Raw genomic sequence first — 20,872 nt, forward strand, 5'->3', positions numbered from 1 at the left:
TTAGGGCGTTGCATACTTGAATGATGAATATTCCATCATATATGGTTGATTTTTCTAGCGCCAACACTTTCTAATGTTATGCAATTACAAAGTTTATTTATTTGATGAGGAATAGAATAGATTCATCGAAGAAGAGACTGTTAACGTCTACATGGTTCCATCACATCATTCTTTGTTAAGCTGACAGGCTTTGTGCTCGATCATTGGGAATGTCGTTGTGACAGATTGACGTTACACTGGACACCATGGATAACAAGAAAAGGACCACATAATTAGTTACGTTTTCATCACCCCTTTTTTTTACTGTTCTGTTAAATCTATAATATCGTAAAGTAAAATTTATTAATGGGGATGAAATAGAAATCATAGTAGGATCTTGAAGTTCAACTGAAAATAGATAGAGAGAAAGAGAGAATTTACCCAACAAAAGGAGAAAAAACAGTAAAAATAAAAAAAGAAGAAGAAGAAGCAAAAGGAACGTGGAGTCCCGTTTTTGTTGGTTGGGTTTATGAGGGAATTAGACTGAAGTGTGAAGCCACGCTAGCTGCTACAATTAAATTCATAGTGATCATTAGTCATATATTGGATATCTATCTTGTACTTTGAAATGACATTTCAAGAAGCTCTGACCCTATTTTCTCTCACAAAGCTGCCATCAAGATCCAATGCATCCCCTCCAACCTTGAATTCGCAATACTACTATTAAAATACATACAAATGCTTCTGCATGTTATGATTTCACTTCTAGCTACCCTCTTTCCTTTCTTATTTTAGCTTTCAATTAATTATTTTGTTTTTACACTTTTTCTTCTACTTCTTAATATTCTACATTTTACTTCTTGTGTGAATATTTGTTTCTTTTTATATTTTAGTTGTTATATCTCGATTTGTGATGGTTTTATTAATATCATCAGAAAATAACAACATGAACGTAACATATAAAAAAGTTCTTGCATGCGACTAAAATGCGAAGTGACTAAAACATAAAGTGTGGATCAAATATAGAAATTAAATGATTAATTCAATCTTTATTTTAAAATATGTATAAAAAGTATCAATTTAGAAAGAAGAAAAAAACAGCCATTTTTTCACGAGAAGCTAATCATTTTGGTCGAAATCATTATGGTGAGTCTAAACATAGTATTTGATCGGTTCATCATGGTGGACATAGCAAAAGGGAAATAGCAGCATCATACGAGCCATAAAGCTGATCAATGACAGGCTCAAAAGCTTCCACCAACTGCATTTGCACTTGTGTATAGCTAGTGATAGTGATATTCCTTTTTTGTTTGGTTTTTGATTAAAAAAAAAAGTTTGCTGCGCACCTTCGCTTGTGTAAATTATAAACGTGATTATGTTAATTTTCACAAACTTTGATTTACACGTGCTATAATTTTGTCTTAAGTTTAAAAGAATATGCAATATTTTTATTACTTTTAATTAAAATTAAATTTTTCTTTTGTCAATAAAATTAAATTAAAATTTTCAATCGATGATCTATATAATAAAGATGAGATTAGTATTGTAAAGTTATAATTTTAACTGAAAAATCAACACTAAAGTTATTTAAATTACTACATCAAAATATTATTCGAATTTAAACATGCACGTCAGTTTCTTACCACTATAGTCTGCCCTAATTAATGATCAATGAATCTATTAACATAAATTAGGAAAAGAGAACAGCGAGCACAAAGCTAAAACTGATGATGTTGCATGTATTATCTTCACACCTTTCTAATTAAATGAAGATTCTTACGGTGTTTTGATCATTTGAAAATCCTAGCGAATATATATAATTTTTATGTACACGATTATATTTAATTTTTGTATTTATCTCTCTTTTGATAAATATTAAAAATAAAATGAGGTGCAAATTTGAAGTTTACAAGAGAGAATAAAATAAACATGCATGTATGATGTATTTTTGTGAATTAAAAATAAAATAAAATAAACATTATGAATTAAATAAACATCATTAAAAATAACATGAAATTTTAACATGCCCTTGTTTATATATGTGGCGACAGTGCCATGAGAAAGGATAATTTGCCGCAATTTGAGGATGCAGAATCAAGATACGACGAAATCAATAAAAGGAGAAATTAAAGAATAGGGGGAGGGAGAACTCGTTAGAGATGGTAGTCATAGTTAACAATTCAATTAGTTCAAAACACGAGAGAATCCTCAATTGTCTTGTCTTCATAGTTGAAATTAAACACATCAACTACGACTGGAAATTAAAAAGATTCATTATTTTCCTGCTCAATTTCAGAGCCGGCTTCATCATCTTGATCAAGACACGAGTCGATTCCATAAGCTTTATGTCCATTCCCAAATGCCTTGATATGATCTTTGAGAGATCTTTTGTGCTTAAAATCGGACCCACAAGAGCAATACCATAGCTTCCCACAGTTCTTCTCGTGAGTCCTCCAATCACCCCTCACAGCAAATGCTTTGCAACATTTTCTACACATGAATGGCTTGATTCCATGCTTTCTCTTGTAATGGGTTTGGAGGGTCCTAAAGTCTTTGAGTGGCTTTGCTCTTGGATGATCAATGTTGTTCTTGCATCCCGGTGCGCAGCAATAGCAAGGGAGCCTAAGCATTGCTGTTGGTTGAGTTCCCCTTAGAGACTCTGGCCCCTTTCTATATTGAGATCCATGCCCCCACATATGCATCTGTAGGTTAATTTTTGGAAGCAATATCATTCAAGAGAAAAAAATAGTTAATTAATTAGTTTAAAAGAATAATGAAAGTCACTCATCATTCATTCACTCACACTCACAAGTAAAATATTTGGAACTATCGATATGGTCCAAAAGTCCCACTGTGAAACCACATTCCCTATACAAACTCCACCTTTGTTGCATTGCATGTAATTTTGTTAGGATTAAGAATTATTTTCCCAAGCCGGCCAAGATTTTGAGTCAGAAAGCCTAAGAGGATAATCAAGGAGCCACGTCTTTTTCTACATGTTTCAATACTTCTTAGTCACCTATGGTCTAGGACTAAAGAAAAAAGGTGACCATGTAGGGTATCCTAATAAAGTAGTAGCTCGGAAGCCCAACAAGGGAATATTGGACAGCTATTTTTGTTCATTGTTTGTGGAGGTGAAAAAAAATAATCACTCCATGCGTTGTACTAGAGTCTTGGAAAAATTAATTCATTGATGTTGTTTCACTACTTTATGTCTCCTCATGCTGGTATTAACTGTTAACATTGTTCTAGCATATTAGCTAAGATTTAATAAGCCCTAGATATCAAATAGTCAGTCCCTCACGTTTTCTATCTAACACAATTTAACACTTTGCAATGTCCAAAAAGCTATAGCCTTAAATAACACCGATCTTTAATTGAACTTGGAATTTTCCATTTTCATCTCTTCGACTACAAAAGGGGCATGGTAAAACAGTTAAGATCAGCTTAAGATAATAAAATAAAATAAAATTAAAGGAAATGCAATAGTTGTTACAAGGAAAAGCCCTAAATTACACACAATACACACACAAGTGCCCGTACTTTCATGAATTGATGAAGACAATATAGCTTATATGTTAAAAATTAAAGTAATGATATATACTATTAAAAGAAGACTATAACTACAGGATATATAGAAATGGACATTTTCTTTTTCAGCAAATTTCCACAAAAGTAAGATCTGGGAAAGTAGGAGATAGCTAGTAGGAGAAAAAAATAATGATAAAAGGGTAAAAGAAAGACATTCTTTTTCTTCTTTCTGTCTACCACACATCCTGAATTAATGTTTTCATAATTTTAAATACCTGCATGTTGTTGTATCTGTTGAACGTCTTGAAACAAAGGGGGCATGAGAACTGTGTAGGACCGATCAGAATTTGAGCAGGGGTAGGGATCCAATACTGACCCTTGTTAATTCTGGTAGGAGAATACTCAGAAGCAACCGTGTCTTTTTTATCTTCTTTGTCAGAGTACACGTTTGAAGTTAAATCAGCTGATGAAGTAGTAGTAGTAGTAGTGCTTGGAAGCCCTAAGTGCAAAGCCACCGTCACAGCAGTTTCATCATCCAAAGAGTTATTATTAGCTGACATGCTTAGTTCTTTCTCCTTCTCTTTGTTGACTTTCATGGCACTGAAGGAAGATTCAAGATCTTCACCTCTTGCAGGGCTTAGGTTAAGGAGAGGAAGTTCTTCTTTTGGAAGGGGAAAGGAGCTGGGAGAAGATTGAATATGCTGCGTAAAAGAGATGTCATTATTTGTGCAGTTATGAAGGTAATTAGTATTACTAGTAGGAAAGTAAAATGGTGGGTTATTGGAGCAAGGTGATGAAGAAGTGGAAAAAAGGCATGGAGAATTGAGGTCAAACCAAGCATTGAAGTCATTGGAGCAGTAGGGATGAGTCATGATGAGAGGGTGGGAAAAGGAAGGAAGGGGATATATGATCGCGTAGAAAGGATTAGGTTATTATAGACACAAGAGATATAAAGAGAATTGAAGGGATAGTGGAGTGAGAGAGAGGTATATAGATAAAGGTAAGTAAAAGATAAGTTTGTGATTTAAGAAAAAAATAGCCATAATGGAAGAGTCAGGATGAAGAGTTAAATTTTATAAAAGACGTGTAGAAATCCAATGTTGGTAAAGCAGACCCAATAAAGTAAAAAAAAAAAGGGGGGGGAGACAAGAAATCACTTGCGAAGTGTGACTTAAGAACGGGGAAAATAAATATACCAAAGTGGTAGAGAGGATGGGAAAAAGTCAAGTCCTAGATGATGAGATTATCTTGGGACTTGAAAGAACGTTTGTAAGATCAGTGTGTAAAAAAAGGTTGCACAGATTTATTTTATATAATAATCATAATAAAAATATTATTATATATTTTTTTCTCAAATATAAATAATAAATGTCTCTATTTTTTTATATCTCAAATATGACTAAATTCTAATTGTTTATGTCTTATTTAAAAAGATTTTTTAAAATGTTCTTTATTTAATAATGTCAATTTTTTATATTTGATATCTAATTTAAATGAAAAATAATTTATAAAAATATTTATTTTTAATTAAAAGTAACATAATCTAACAAAATTAATTAATTTTTTTAATAAATATAGAATATGTTTTTTTTTACTTATAATCGATATCGGATGGATCGAGTATCTTCTTTAAAAAATAAATATGGTCACAACTCTTAACACTACCCAACATTGTGCTGGGAAATAAGACCAAACACAAAGTCAGTCAACGAAGTTGAACTGTTGAACCTCGAAGACTATTTGTTCTCTCTCGTTACTATACAATCCCGTTCCCATTTCACACTATATATAGAAATAATTCAGAAACTACGTACCTTGTAGCCCCATCGATCTTTAATACCGCACTGTCTCACATTCAATTACTGATATTTTATTGATTAAATCAAATTTAACAATAGTTAGCAATTACTAGCAAGCATGAAATTTAATTAACATGATAAAGGCATCAATTATTTCGAAGTGTCGAATCAACAACAAAATGAGTAAAAGGAGAAAAAAGAAAAAGAAAGAAAGAAAATACTGGTACAATTGATATTAATTATTATCTGTGGTCCTACTTATAAAACCTAAATTTAAAATTATATTTTTGATAAGACTCAATTTAAAAAGAAATATTAATGATCATAATAATTTTTCTAATTGGAAGAGAGTAATATAGAATTAATAATGAACAAGTTGTATGTTTAATTGTTCCTAAGCGTTGGCAATGTGTTGTTTGAGAGTATTCCTCGGGAAAGCATTTAAAGCAGCAAGTGCTTTGGCATGCACGCTCTGGTCGGGTTAATATGGTTCCTCTTAGGAGCAGAGACTCGGTCGGTGTCTCCGATACTGTTTTCACCTGTTACATGCAAACGTTCACTGTTCGATCTACCCTTTGTCTTTCTCTTTTGCTCACACACCTGTTTTGTTTTGTTCAGTGGGATGTTTTAGACTTAATGGAAGAAAAAAACCACCAACATAGTTAACATTACTAGTATTTGATTTTGGGGTCAGAAACACTTGACACATAAATACTGTCAATACTTAACTGCAATCGCTGACCACCGTTTGCCACCCACATCATCAACACCCTTTTGGCACTTGTTTTTCGATCACATGCACAAAAAACATGTACCCGATAAAATGATTATTCCAAAAATATATCAATACGGGTAAAATAAATATTTATATATATATATATATATATATATATATATATATATATATATGTAAATCGAAATTAAGAATACACATATTGGACGTTACCAAAAATAAAATAAAAGTTATAATTAAATAAATGTCATCGTATATCAATTTATGTTATCTACATATATATATAATTAATATTAATCTCATTCCTTTTTCAAAATTATATTTAAAGAGAATAATTTTATCAATGTTAATAGTTTGTTACTATTTGTTAGTAACATAATGGATTAAATTTTAATTTTTTTAATCACTCAACCAACCTTGTATCTTTAATTATTAATAAAGGTAATTATCAAATATAATTATTAATAAAGGTAATTATCCTCTTTGATGTACCTATTTTTTATTCATAAATTATCCTTTAATATATATAATTATTTTTTATTTTTTTCATAAACCTTAAAAATGTAACTACTGTAACTTTTTTTTAAAAAAACTACTACTACTATTTTCTTTAACTGCCTTTTCTTTTTATTTTTTAAAAATAAAGATAGAGGCACAAAGTGCCTCTTTTTCATCTAGTTTCCTCATAAGAAATAATTCTTTTATGTTTCTATACTGTAGATGCTTTTATACCTCATATATGAGTAACTTTATTAGATTTTCATAACTTTTTTATAAATCGAACTTGGTGGTAGGGAAGGTCCCGCAGAAAATAGCTTAGCGTTAAAAGATCATAGAACAAGTAAATATAATTTTCAGATTGTCTCATCAATTTTATTATAAAAAAAAATTATAAAGAAACGAAACACGAGTAAGAAAGGAAAGTAGATATCACTTAATAAATAAAATAGCTAGTAAAGGCTTTGTTTTTTTTAGTTATTTGAGAATGATCTAATTTGAGTTATGGAGTTATAGATTTACTTTACAGATATATTTCAACGAAGTATTTAAGAGTATTAGTATCTAATATCAAATATATATAGACTGATGTTTTATAGTCTTCACTCTTCAATTCTTATGTAGTTATAATAATTTTGGCGTGTGTATGTGTCACAGGTAAAAGGGTGTGTGTCTGTTTGTTACACATACAAAAAGTATATATGCACGGTATGATTTAGGAAGAACGACAATTTTGGCCAACCCCTCATTTTTAATTACTTCTGAACTCTATTATATATAACTTTATTTTGAAGAATATATGTAGGTTATATTCCTTTACATAAAGTAACACGTTTTTTCCACGCATGAAAAGCAAAACCGAGTAGGATAATTACAAAGTAGTGTAACTAAAGTTGACGTACCGACTAAAATCGTTACATTCTGAACTGTACAGGAATCACAGAGTGAATCTAAGTATGTAACTTTACCAGCAAAAAGTTCACCAAAAAGAAAGGGGAGAAATTATGACAATAAGTCAATAAGAGCCATTTTCAAATTTAAAAGGCCAAATATTGATTTCAGCGGCGAATTACGGTTTGGAGGATTGATATCTCTTAAATATCCATTTAAGGAAAAAAAATGTAACTAGCTAGACCTAGGAATGAATCGTTCAATTTTTTTTTCCTTAAAGAATATTTGTTTGCTTTTCTACTTTTTTTTCAAGTTTATATGTGGAACTCTCTTTTATTCGATGGTTAACTTTAATTTACCCCCGTGGTTCCTTGGCTTTAACAAGTTCGGCCCTCTCTCTCTCTCTCTGAATTCATCATTGTTTGTAGGTTTTGATCTTGTGTTTTTCTAGAGTGAGTAAAGGATATAGTACTAATGTGGTAATTGATCTGATGATCGCTGCAGCACATACTTTGATGGCTACCAATACAGTATAGATAACCAGTCCAAGATTAGGAACTAGCTAGGTACAAGAGGCTCAAAATTATTGACATATACATAAGCAAATAATTACCCTTAAAACTAGGGGAACAATACTTGCTTCTTAGGCTATAGCATATAGCCATTAAATTCATTCTATTATTTTAAAATTTATAATTTATAGTATTTAAGAATTGTAATTACATTTTTAAGAAATTTTCTCAACAAACCTTTTTGGACGAGTACAATATGGTTAATTAACTGTCTAGAGATGAGTTTTCCTAAAGGGAGAAAATGATGCAGAGGGAAGGATCATATTTAAGAATTGTTGCATTATTTATGAATTATATATTAGTCTTAGAAATATTTAAAATCTTCTCTTACTTAGCAAATCTTTCATTTTTTTAGAAATTTTATTTTTAATAAATAATTTGTTCTATAGGGAAATATTATCATGTTAATATTTCCTATTTAATTTGTTCAGGTAATTAGGATTTCATATTTTAGAAACTAACACTTAAACAATAATTTGTCATTTTTTTTTATCTTTAGATTATAAAATATCTTTTAGATGCCTTAATTATGTCATCCACATTTTTCTGTAACTTTTTCTTTTCTTTAATTTCTTGAGAGAATATCTAAAACTCCGTCAAAGGGGTACCTCAAAGGAGTAATTTTAGCTTATTATTTTATACCAGCCCGAATACTAAGGAGTGTCTGAGTGTAATTGTATGTTCATCCATGGAGTTAGCAGATCATGTAAATCTAACAGAGATGCCAAGGCCATATGAACGACAATGAGCCATTATGTTTGGCATATACTGGTTAATGTCGCAGAAAGTTACAAGCTTGAGTTTTGTGAATAATGCATGATGGACAACGGACAATGTGGGGCTTGTCATTATCATTTGTTGTTGTCTACAAAAAAAAAAATAGTTTGGGCTTATGTTATCCACCTCATATCATATCATATGAGATGCTTAATTGTTACAAAGTGTAGTCTGACTGGCACCAGTTTCACTCTCATGATGACTATCCCAGCTTTTCTAGTTTTAATTTTAAGGTGTGATATTTAATTGAGTTTAGCAGAACAATAAATTGAATTGAATTTTCCTCATATGTAATCCCCCCCGGAGACGATTCTGTTATAGATCAAATTTTAAGATAAAGTAATAATAGAGTCTCAGACTAAGGTAAGAATTTTTTTGAGTAAAAATTTACCTTAATCTTATCTTAAGATGAATAAAAGCTCAAACCTATGATCATTGTTATGTTGTGTACAAAATTTTATCCTATTTTACTCGATCAACCTATTAGAATTATTTAGACAGTATTTAATATTTGAGTTTGTGTCTATCCTAAATCCTAATTGATTTATGTTAAATTACTTGGTTGAGACCTGAATTATTTGGGATTTTTCAAGTAGGTCTTTCTTTTTTTGCCGAATATTTTTCAAGTAGCTCCAAAAACAATCTTTTTATTAGATCTTTAAACTAAAAAAAAGGTACCCGAGGTTAGTTTATACTTTATAGTAGCTTGAAATTATCATAAAATAATAATTTAAGACAATTTTAAAATTTTTAAAAACTCAAGAAAAAAATACATGGTCAAAGACCCGATTATTATTACTTTTTTTTTAATTCAGAGACCCATTAAAAAAAATCTTAAATAATTGAGAGATGTAATAAGTAATTTAACCTATTTAGAATTTGAGTTTGTGTCTATCCTAATTGATTATTTTGTAGAGGATGGTATTCTCGATGGGGAGAAAATTAATAGCATTGAAACTTTGTCTTTTCCACTTTATTAAGAATTCAACTTTTAGATAAGATTTTGCAGGTTAATTAAGTTTTTGGTCCTATAGAATTTCAGATTTTAGGTTTTCATTTTTTTAAAATATTATTTACATTTTAGTATCTTGTTAATTTTTATTATCCATAATTCATTTTTGAGAGATTAAAAATATGCAAAAAAAAACAATTTTTTTTATGAATAATAAAAATAAAAGATTAAAAATGAACCAAAAATTTATAAGATCTAAAATTTGAAATTACATGAACGTAAAACTTAATTAACCCAAGTTTATGTTACCCCAAAAAAATTGAGAACGATTAAGTATACAATACTTAGCTTGAGATTTGGTTTAAGAAATAGACTAGTAATGTGTTAGATATAATACAAGGTTATCAAACTCGAGAGTTTACGCAGATTTGAAAGTTTCATAGACTCGACTCGTGGACTCAACTCGTAAACTCGTACGAATTTACTTTATATAAAAATAACAACAAAATATTTATAAATAACATACTAATTAAAAATTTCAACAATATAGTAAAACAAAACAGTAAATCATAAAGTTTAGAATATTTAAGTAATCAAGTCTAGTAATAATATATCATTATTAGATAATAACTTGTCGAACTTATAGTACTGGTAGATCATTCTCATTAAGGGTTTGAAGTTATTACAGAACAAGGGATATTATTAAAGGTGAGAATTTTGTATTTGAGAATAACACGCTAAATGAAGGTATGTTGAATGTTAAGCAGATAGAAAACAATAACACATGACTTACATTTTGGTTTAATTTTTTTAACTTACTAACTCGTTAATTCGGTGATAAACTCTAGAGTTTGCCAAATTTACTTAGAGTTTATAGAATTTATCCAGAGTTTACTAAAAAAAGTTTATTCAAGAATCAATTGGCAGATGACAAATGGACTCGTAAGAGTTTGCAAGTTAACTCAAAAGTTTGATAACCATGATATAATACATAAATTATTTCACTCTAAAAAATTATAATAATATTATAAAAAATAGAAATAAATTTTTGTTATTTTACTTTGACTATAAAAAATAATTAATTATTTTTCATCGTGAAATTAATTCAAACACATTATAAGACTTACATTAGAGTTTCCGTCAACTCATTGTCTGGGTCTGTTATAAAAGGCATTGCATTTCACCAATACATATCCATAAAGTATCTAAGCCTTTAAAAAATTATGAAAATTCAAGACAACTAGCAAGTATTTCATGCATTCCACAAATTTATAAATGTATGTTAGAAACATGAAAGATATAAATGTAAAAAGAATATTTTATTGGCAATAAAAAATAAATTAAAACATACAAATATTAATTTTAAAGTGTTAATTTTGAAAAGTTTTTAAAAAATAGTTTAATCAATAAATATATTATCATGATGAATACTGATTATATAAATTTAAGTCTTGATTAAAAATAATTAAAAAAAAACTATAAATTCATTTGGTTAGTCTGATTGAAAAGAAAAAAAAATGATTTAATGTAAAAGCTCGTAATTATAAGACACATGCTTTAAATAAAACATTAAATAATTGTTTTACAGCTAAATTCAAATTTATAATATAAAAGTTAATTAGAAAAATTACTATAAAAGAACTGAATAAATTTTCTACACGAACCAACTTTGGCGAGACCCGAGAGTAAAAGTTTTTAACTATTTCCATTTATTGGTCTGTCACTTTCTTGGGCTTACCTCAGTGTCGGCTTAGGTCTTTGAAGCATGATATTGATCCCACATTTTCCAGGTCATTCACATTGTCTTTTGTTTGTCGGTGTTTTTCATCAATTCATATCCTTTCTATTTCCCAACTCAATCAATACATATTTTATTAACGGTTTTGTTAATCACTGCTTAATTAGAAGTAAAAGATTTTTTATATAAAAAAACTGTAGCATACCATAATTCTTATTAGAAACTAATTTCTTAATTTCTATCATTGAAGTCATGGTCAACCAAAATATTTTACTAATAATTGATGACAGTAATAACAATTTGAGATTGAGAGGAAAGCTAATCCTATGTTTAACATGCATGAAAAGGGTGAACCATTGAGGTCAGCCTAGTAATGGAAAAGTTTGAGTAGTTTACACTTTATGTAAGATCTAAGTTTCAACGAAGTGGTGTTATTGTACACAAGAAAATACACATAAATGAGTTCATATTGATTACTTGCCTTAAATATAACATTTGATCACCCTATTTTAAAAAATCTATAATTTTGATCAAATTTTTAATTCTTCCTATACTAATTCTTGCATTTTAATTAATTAAATAATTTCTTGAATGTCTTAAATAAATGTATTAATTAAATCATTTCTTGAATGTCTTAAATAAATGTCAAGTCTAACATTCAATTGGACCAAAATAGCATAATTTAATAATTCTGTCCATTTATTACTAACTTTTTAGCTTGATCAAATAGCATTATTTGGATTTCTTCTGAAAAAATATTTTATATCTGAAAACTATTCAACATAAATTTTGCGTTCCAATTCATGCATTTTATGTCTACCTCATCTGCGAAGATTCACAGGTCACATACGAATCATGAATCAAAGTCCATAGAGACGGATATCCCCCTCGGTGGCGACCATTCATTAACGTGTCTTTCTTTCACTACAATGGCCATTTACGTGTTCCAATTGGCAAGACAAGCCAATTGAAAGTCAGTGGCTGGATTAGTTCAGCTTATTTTATCACAACACAGGAAACAAATAATCTTGAGTAAGATTTTCAAATGACACAATAGTGGTGAAGATACAAACAGACAAACCAAAAACATGGACCCTATATTCATAGGGGCCCTATTAAAATCAGTGGGCCTCTGTTTCCTTAGTGTCTATCTCTCCCTATTATGTGAAAAATACACTGGAGAGATCCATTGCCCACTAACTGGTAAGTGGTAACTACACATTTTGTTAAAATGAACCACTTCATCATAATAGCTATAAGAAACACAAAAGGGAATCGAGGCAGCTAAGTTTTTTGAAAAATGATATACAAGTTTTCCGAATAACTGAATAAGGAAAGGAGGGTTATATACAACAATCAAGAAGCACCTAATAAGAATTATCTCACGACTTTTAGTTTCTATGCCCAACTCCAAAGTGAAACCTCTTGTCTTGCTTGTCGTTAAAGGCATATTCAAGACGCAAAGGACCCAAAGGTGATTCCACACGTATGCCAAACCCATAGCCGTATCCACTGCCAGGCTTCTTCCTTGCTCCAGCAGGGTCACCTAATAAAAAAACAAAACACCATTCAATATCAGCAAACAGCTAGAGATATACTACCGACTGAGATGCAACGGTTGAGGATTCAGAAACTATTTTTTTTTTTTGACACTGGATATTGTCACTTAAAGGAGCCAGAGCACAAGGATAAGCCAAGAAAAGCTGTTCTGTTAGGATAAATGACTTCAGTCTTATGATTGTGTGCTTTGTTGTCTCCTTGACTGAGTTATAACAGCCAACAAGCTTCGTAACATAGAACGACTTCCCCCTTTTAATAAGAATTTAAGATAGGTATGATAGCTATGATAGTAATCATTCTTGTGAAGTGCAAAAAGGAAAGAACCAAATAAAAAAAAAGAAATCAAAGGAACCAAATAAAAAAAAAGAAATCAAAGAAACCAAATGAAAACCTACCAGGTACAGTTGGGCCTGATCCAAGATCAGTTCCATAGTCAGAAAATATAACACCTTCTACTGGCCCGTACTGCAAACAGAAACAGTAAGATCAGTGAGTCAATTTACTTAAATTTAATCAAATGCATGCACCTGCGGGTACAGGGACAAATGCAACAAATCTTTCTATCATCCATTTAGATGCATATGGATAGCTATTTGCAGATTATGATTTTTTGAAACCCAGTATTATATCCTGAGTTAAAAAAAAACCACTAGAATTTTAAGTGGCAGTATATATAGTTCTGGGCTTAACCTGACCCGACAAACCTGTGGTGTGACCTAACAAGGAGGGGCTACATACACACAGACAGTAAATTTAGTAGTTTGGTCATCACATAATATATTTACAGTGAACATTTGGTAAATTGGGACTAGTTTCTTAGGGTTTGAATGTTGAGCAGTCGCTCCTTGTAATCTTTATTGATCATAGTGAGTTTTCTCAGTGCAGCAGTTACTCCTAGAGAGGCCTATAGGTTCAACCATGTTAAATTCTATATAATTTCTCTTATTGTCAGGCATGTCAGGTTAAAAACACTACTGTTACTTTAAGGGAAATCATTGGAGGTGGCAAGATCAGGTCATAAAAAATGAGAAGAAAAAAAAATATAATTGCTTTTGTAACGTTCAAATGATGTCATATTCAACTTTTGGCAGAAACACAGGAATGAGATTCTATAGAAATTTTACAGAATATTCAATATTCTGTTTTGCTTCTTACCCATTCTTAACAGTATCATCCTTCTAGGTTTCTATATATTTTTTAACACTTTCAAATTCATAACCATTATTTCCAATATTTTTCAAGCCATCTTCATCTAGTATTCCAAAAACATGTCACTCCAGTTCTAAGAAATTACACAATTCAGCAACAAACTTCAGATTCAGCTAGGTGCATTTAATGACAATTAGGATAAGCACAATTCAGCCATAAGTGTGCACAAGATGCTTAATTGGATTGAGCAGGAAAAAGCGTGATAAAATCTAAGTACCACGGGGAAAGAAACTTCTCCTGAGCCAACAACATACGAACGACCAGAGCCCACACTACCTTCTTCATAGCCTCTCACACTGTTTGTTCCACCAATGGCAAAAGCTTCATAGGGAGAGAAATTTCCCACCACGTGACCACCAGAGATACTACCAGTGAACCAATTAAAGTAGGTAAAACAAAAGATTGTCTGTTTTTCTTTAATGAAAGTGTACACAACAAGGCATTCCTTTTTCTTTCAATGACAAGGTTGACTTGATGACATGTATTTCATACCTTAAATGAAGGCGAGCAGGACCTATCTCAACACCCTTCCTGGCACGTGCATTCACCCTAGTGAAGGACAACCATTCAGGCAAAAGAGGAAGTCCCTTTTCCATGTTAAGGACAAACTGCAAAACCAAGGAATTCATGAAAGAAGCATAGTATTATTTAAAATGAAGGACCTTATTCAATTTAGAACAAACCATAGAAGATCCATGGTCGCCAGAACCAGTGTAAACAGTCTCAAGTTTAGCAAGCAATGTATCATCATGGGTATTGCCACTACAAGGCAAATTTGACAAAAGTTAGAAACAACCACACAAAGTCATGATAACCATACTGTCAGCATTACTTAGATTACAACCTTGCAGTAAGAGGACTGCTGTAACAATCCTTAATGATAGGAATACCTTGCTCATCACGTACTCCGGCATGCTGAAATGATATAGAAATTTTAAAGGAAAAAAATCAGTATTATAAATAGACATATAATCTACATTATAATAACATTTAATTTATGGCAGAAATAATCGACATATAATCTACATTATATTAACATTTAATTTATGGCAGAAATAATCTGATTATTGATTGCACAGTTTAACTAAACTAAGCATATCATCAATTTACAAATGGTATTTATAGAGCCAGAGTGGAAGGACTAAAATTAGAAATAAAAAGATATAAACAGTTGTTAATATTGTCAATGAAGCACCTGGAAAACAAGTCCCACTGTTCCGCTCCACTTTGGCCTGATTGGTCGACTAAACTCTATACCACCTGTGATGCGGCCAATGGTCAGGCTACCATTACCATCTGCATTACCATGAACAATGGTTCCAGGTGTTCTTGAATTCTAAAGTGAAGTTAATTAAATATCAGAAAATACAGTTTTTAACATTCTACCATCAAAAGTACAGTCATTGTGCTCAGACAAAACCTTCAGAAATTACCTGAATCATTATTGTTCTAGATGTTCGTTTATCATCTCCTTGAATCCAAGGGTCTGTGTAATTTATGCGATAGACTGAGTCAATCTGGCCCCTCTCTAAGGAAATATTGAGCTTCTGGTTTTTACCAAAAACATTTCTATGAGAATAGGCAAAGCTGCAACGGAATAAAAATAGAACTGAGTGGATCAGCAAAGAATAAACCAGTTGCAGTTGGACAATAAGTTAAACACAATATGAAAACATACATTACAACAAAAAAAAATATTCTGTTGGCAATGGGGAAAACATACATAATCATAGATAAGCCAAGATAAATTATCCAAAGTTAATATCAACTAAAATTTCAACATTGCGAAGTTTTATCCTCGGCAGCATAATGTACACGACAGTGGTGTGCTTTAAGAGTTACAGCTATAAGTGGTTTATTCACCACTTGCCAATGTCATAAAAACACTGAATAGCACTCAGTATATAGAGCCAGCAGCAGAGGGCCAGAGGTAAAAAAAAACCCTTAACTTGGTTTCATTTGCACTAAACTACTAAAGTAATCTCAGCTATTAAATGAAGGAGATGATAGGATAGCAAGAGACAAAGAATTAACCCATAACATAGCCCAATAGCCCATCACATAACAAAACTATAAAAAAAACTCACCTTCCAATAAGCCCTCTTAGTGGACCATTTGTAATCCTGCAAAAGTAAATACCTAGTCAGATACTCAGATCATGAAACAAGCAACAGAGTCAATCTGGCACCTCTAATTTTGGAAATAAAATATCCATCTCTCTGTTATGTGTATTTATCACCAATATGGAGCTGTACAAAAGGCTCTATGGAGGGGGTCTAATCCAAAGGGATATTTGTCCGGTGAAAATTAAAATTAGGGGCATTAACAGTAATTTCCAGAATTACTAGGGAGGCTAGGAATTTCATCAAACCTAAAGGAGGTAAGAGACTAAGCATAATTCATCAAATTAGCAAATATAAGCATTACTTAGGTATGCTTTAGACTAGCATCACTTACCCACTTGATATCCCACCACCAGCAGAAAATCCTCCACTGGGACGTTCCACCACATTCATCACCAAATCAACCTTCCCTGTATCTATAGCATGCCAAACAAACAAAATACAGAAGTTTAGACTTTAGAGAATACCATGGATCTAATGGGTGAAGACAAATAAAAGAGATTATGTCACTTCTTCAAGAATATATGTATTTTCCATTTGACAGCATTAGTTGTGGATTGAGAGAGAATATCATTTCTCTGTTTTCTTTTACATAGACTTAGTGTGTCACCTCTTCCTTACATGTACTACTGTTAACTGATTGAAAATCAGTCACAACTGTCTTTATGACAGTTGTAACTGACAGATTACACTTCAGATAGGCTCTCAATCTTTGTACTACAAATATCAGTTGTAAACTCAAACTCTAAACCTTGAATTCATTTTTCTCATTTTTCAACATAAAGAAAATATCCCAAATTCTCCAAAGGATTACAAGGTATGAGATATAATAGCTTACTATCAAATGTCAATACACAAATAAAAATTATCAAGGAAAAATTTGGGCCACTTGCAGAACACTGCAACTTGTTTTAGTCCTTTTTAGCTCTAGTTAGCTGTATAAAAAGCAAAAAACTTATATTTGCAACTAGAGAATATGTTGGATAACCCCTGTTAGCAGTTAGTTATGATAGGTTACATACCCATTAGCTAGTTACATTGGTGAGTTAGTTAGATAGTCTAAATAAGGCATGTTGCCTACAAAAATAAGGAGGGAGGCAGGAGACAGATCATTTTATCATTTATAAGAGATTAGGGCCTTTCACTTGGGAGGTGAAGTCTCTCAAGAACTGCTGAGTGTGTTAGCATTCCATTTTGTAGAAAGGGAAGGCCATCCTTGTAATTCTGCAACAAAGATACGTGGTTTCTATCATAATACAACAACAACAACAACAACGCCTTATCCCACTAGGTGGGGTCGGCTACATGGATCAACTTCCGCCATAATGTTCTATCAAGTATCATACTTCTATCCAAACCATTAATTTCGAGATCATTTTTGATAACCTCTCTTATAGTCTTTTTGGGTCTTCCTCTGCCTCGAATTGTTTGTCTTCTCTCCATCTGGTCTACTCTCCTCACTACAGAGTCTACCGGTCTTCTCTCTACATGCCCAAACCACCTAAGTCTATTTTCCACCATCTTCTCTACAATAGGCGCTACTCCCACCCTCTCTCTAATAGCTTCGTTTCTAATTTTATCCTGTCGAGTCTTACCACACATCCACCGCAACATCCTCATCTCCGCTACACCTACTTTATTCTCATGTTGGCTCTTGACCGCCCAACATTCTGTTCTGTACAAAATCGCCGGTCTTACCGCAGTCCGATAAAACTTTCCCTTTAGCTTGATCGGTACCTTTGCATCACATAACACCCCCGATGCTTTTCTCCATTTCATCCATCCTGCTTGAATGCGATGATTCACCCCCGATGGTTTCTATCATAATAACATCCTTTTTTCTTTCTTCATTTCTTTCTTTTTGGAACCTCTTCTGTTTCCATTAATTTTAATTTCCTGCTTTCTCCCTAAGTTTGAATGAAACATTCCCCACTTTACTTTATAACAATATATACAAAGTCATTTCTGGTAGGATATTAAAATGCTGGGTAAAAAAAATATTTATACTTATATAGGGCTTGGAAAGAAATTGCATTACAACTTGGCAAGTGTAATTACTGGTTAGAACATAAAACTGACAACGTTTTATCGTCAGTATGCATACATTACCAGCTGGTTGGGGAATAATGCTAACATCTTCCATGATTCCCATAGTTAATACAGTTTCTACGTCTCTTTTTCCCTCAAGCATGCTGTAGACCTGAAAATACAATTATGGGTGATGCCAAAATCCTTCTTAGTAAGAATGTGAATTCAAGAAGGCATGCTTATCTAAAAGTTTCCCTTTGGTGAAACTATAAACAATGGCCAATTACCATTGAACAGACCAAAGAATGTTGACAACCAAATTTGATAATATAATGCCACACCCAGCTTTCAAACTTACATTACAACAAGACAACAACAACAACACAAAGCCTTATTTCAAACTTACGTTACACAAATATTAATTCCTCTTGTTTAAGCTCGATTCACAGTTTTGCACAAAAAATAAATATTAATTAGTTATTGATAAAAATTTCAGAAAATAACTAAAAACTACGAACCATCATCTGCTGGAATGGCCAGTGCTAGATCAAGGAATTACCTGTCCTTTCTTGGTTGTAATTTGCCTAAGTATTGTTTCAGGCTTTGTCTTCCCCATAGTAGTCTCACCTCTACAGATAGAAAATCAAGTTGGTAAAAAACAAAACCCTTCTCAGTAGAAAACATAACAGAAGACTGCAGGTATGTTTGTCTCTGCATGAGAGCACTTGTGTTTGTCAATAAAATTGAAAGAAGGCGCTTACGTCTTCCTGTCAAGAAACCGTATGGAAATATTATCGACCTCGGCCTCTGAAACTTGTAATCTCAGAATACCCCCAGAGAGAATCTCAACAGCTGAAACCTAAGGCAATGATCAAGGCAGGGGAAAAAAAAGAAAGAAGACAATTCCCACTTAAATACTAGTTAGAGCAAGGGAAGCGAAGTTGAATGATATAATGTTGTGATAGTTTCTGCAACTTAAGCTAATGAAAACATGAAATATGGATCCAAATTTTGGATTCCCACAGGAATATATTATTAGATTGTGAAGTTTGACCAGAAGTTAAGGGGAATTTACCATGGCAAAAAGACCACGTTCCATGTACCAGTTATTAATGGAAGATAATGCTTCATCCAATCGTCTCAAATTGATAATCTTTCCTGCACAACTTGACACATTAATTTGAATACAGTGAAGGTCAAACACGAGCAACATGCGCATGATGATATACAACTGTGCATATTAGAAGAAAGGAGAATAAGAAACCGTATCCATCTCGCATCGAGTCCTCTAAAAATTTAGCCGGAAGAACATTAGCTCCTTCGCATACCAACCCTTGGAACTCTTGATTTGGCTCTACCTTATGCCACAAGAAACCACTACTAAAATTACAGCACTCAATATTGGTGACTCAAATAAAAAACACTAGAATGCCAAATTTTATTCGAATAACAGTAAGATCATTATAAAACGACTAACTCAATTCCAATGCCTAACCTCCATAGTTCAACAGGATAGAACATACTTCAAATACTAATAAGAAACCGTGACGCGTACTAACATCACAGCACTCAATGTTGCAGACTTAAATACACAACACTAGAACGCGAAATTCTATTCGAAATCATTACAGAACGGTGAACTCAACTCCAATGCCTAATTGTCATTATTCAACAGAAGAGAACATACCTGAAATACTAATCGGATACCGTCGCGCGTATCAACCGCAACCGGCATGCACGACGAAAAATATCCACTGTTGATGATGCGATGCACATCCTCTTGCACCTCGCGCACTGTGAGAGCCGAGTTAGGTCGACAAGCCTTGAGAGCTTGCGCCGCTTCTGCCTCGAGGTCCTTCCTCTCCAATTCCTCGCCGTCTTTGTTTCGAACCAACACTTCGCTTATCAGCACTCTCTCCTCATTCTGCCGAGCCTTCTGCTGTGCTTCCTCCGCCAGAGACAGCGACGCCAAACGCCGAATCGGACATTTTCTCTCCAGGTCGCCGGTTAAGGACAGCGTTGCTGAGCACAGGAGCGACGATTTTTGCAGAACGGAGCGAGTCAACTCGGTGGAGTGAGAGGTGAAGGAGTTAACGAGTTGCGCAATCGAGTTAGTGGCGTTGGCGATGTGAGAATGCGCGGTTCGCAGAGGACAGGTAGGGCGTTTGGAAATGTAAGGAAGAGGGATTTTGATGGAAGAGGAAACTATGCAAACGTCGTCGTTTCGAAACATTGTGCTCTCCGTGTTTGGTTTAATTGAATCGGGAATCAGTGAGTGGGTGCAGTTCTTGCCTGGCCACAGCTGAAGCTTTCTCCAGCGGTCACCACTAAAACCTCCGAAGAGCTGAATCTTTTTCTTCAGGGCTTTTCGAATAAGAAAGGGTGGGCCTAAGGTAATATGGGCTGGGCTTTAACTGCGGCCCGCTCATGAGCGAGCTTTTCCGTTTGGGCCTTGTGGCCTGCGTCTTTGTTGTTCTGATGA

The 20,872-nt window shown here is 32.7% G+C and overlaps 2 protein-coding genes across 2 annotated transcripts; both read right to left on the reverse strand.

Moving 5' to 3' along the window:
• Window positions 1-1,978: 1,978 nt before the first annotated feature.
• On the reverse strand, window positions 1,979-4,545 carry LOC114387125 (zinc finger protein WIP2-like). The gene is made up of 2 exons (XM_028347257.1): window positions 3,786-4,545; window positions 1,979-2,681 (listed from the first exon to the last, which is right to left on the reverse strand). Exons 1-2 carry the CDS (start codon window positions 4,380-4,382, stop codon window positions 2,241-2,243), a joined length of 1,038 nt encoding a protein of 345 aa, XP_028203058.1. The 5' UTR covers window positions 4,383-4,545; the 3' UTR covers window positions 1,979-2,240.
• A 7,942-nt stretch (window positions 4,546-12,487) lies between these two features.
• On the reverse strand, window positions 12,488-20,737 carry LOC114386446 (outer envelope protein 80, chloroplastic-like). The gene is made up of 16 exons (XM_028346451.1): window positions 20,078-20,737; window positions 19,655-19,748; window positions 19,466-19,548; window positions 19,152-19,249; window positions 18,950-19,019; window positions 18,472-18,562; window positions 16,697-16,778; window positions 16,327-16,362; window positions 15,673-15,826; window positions 15,435-15,575; window positions 15,084-15,154; window positions 14,923-15,001; window positions 14,732-14,847; window positions 14,457-14,604; window positions 13,426-13,495; window positions 12,488-13,016 (listed from the first exon to the last, which is right to left on the reverse strand). The coding sequence occupies exons 1-16, from the start codon at window positions 20,621-20,623 to the stop codon at window positions 12,862-12,864; spliced, it is 2,034 nt and encodes a 677-aa protein (XP_028202252.1). The 5' UTR covers window positions 20,624-20,737; the 3' UTR covers window positions 12,488-12,861.
• Between the last annotated feature and the right edge of the window lie 135 nt (window positions 20,738-20,872).

This window comes from Glycine soja, chromosome 15 (genome assembly GCF_004193775.1).
Source record: "Glycine soja cultivar W05 chromosome 15, ASM419377v2, whole genome shotgun sequence".
Classification (NCBI taxonomy): domain Eukaryota; kingdom Viridiplantae; phylum Streptophyta; class Magnoliopsida; order Fabales; family Fabaceae; genus Glycine; species Glycine soja.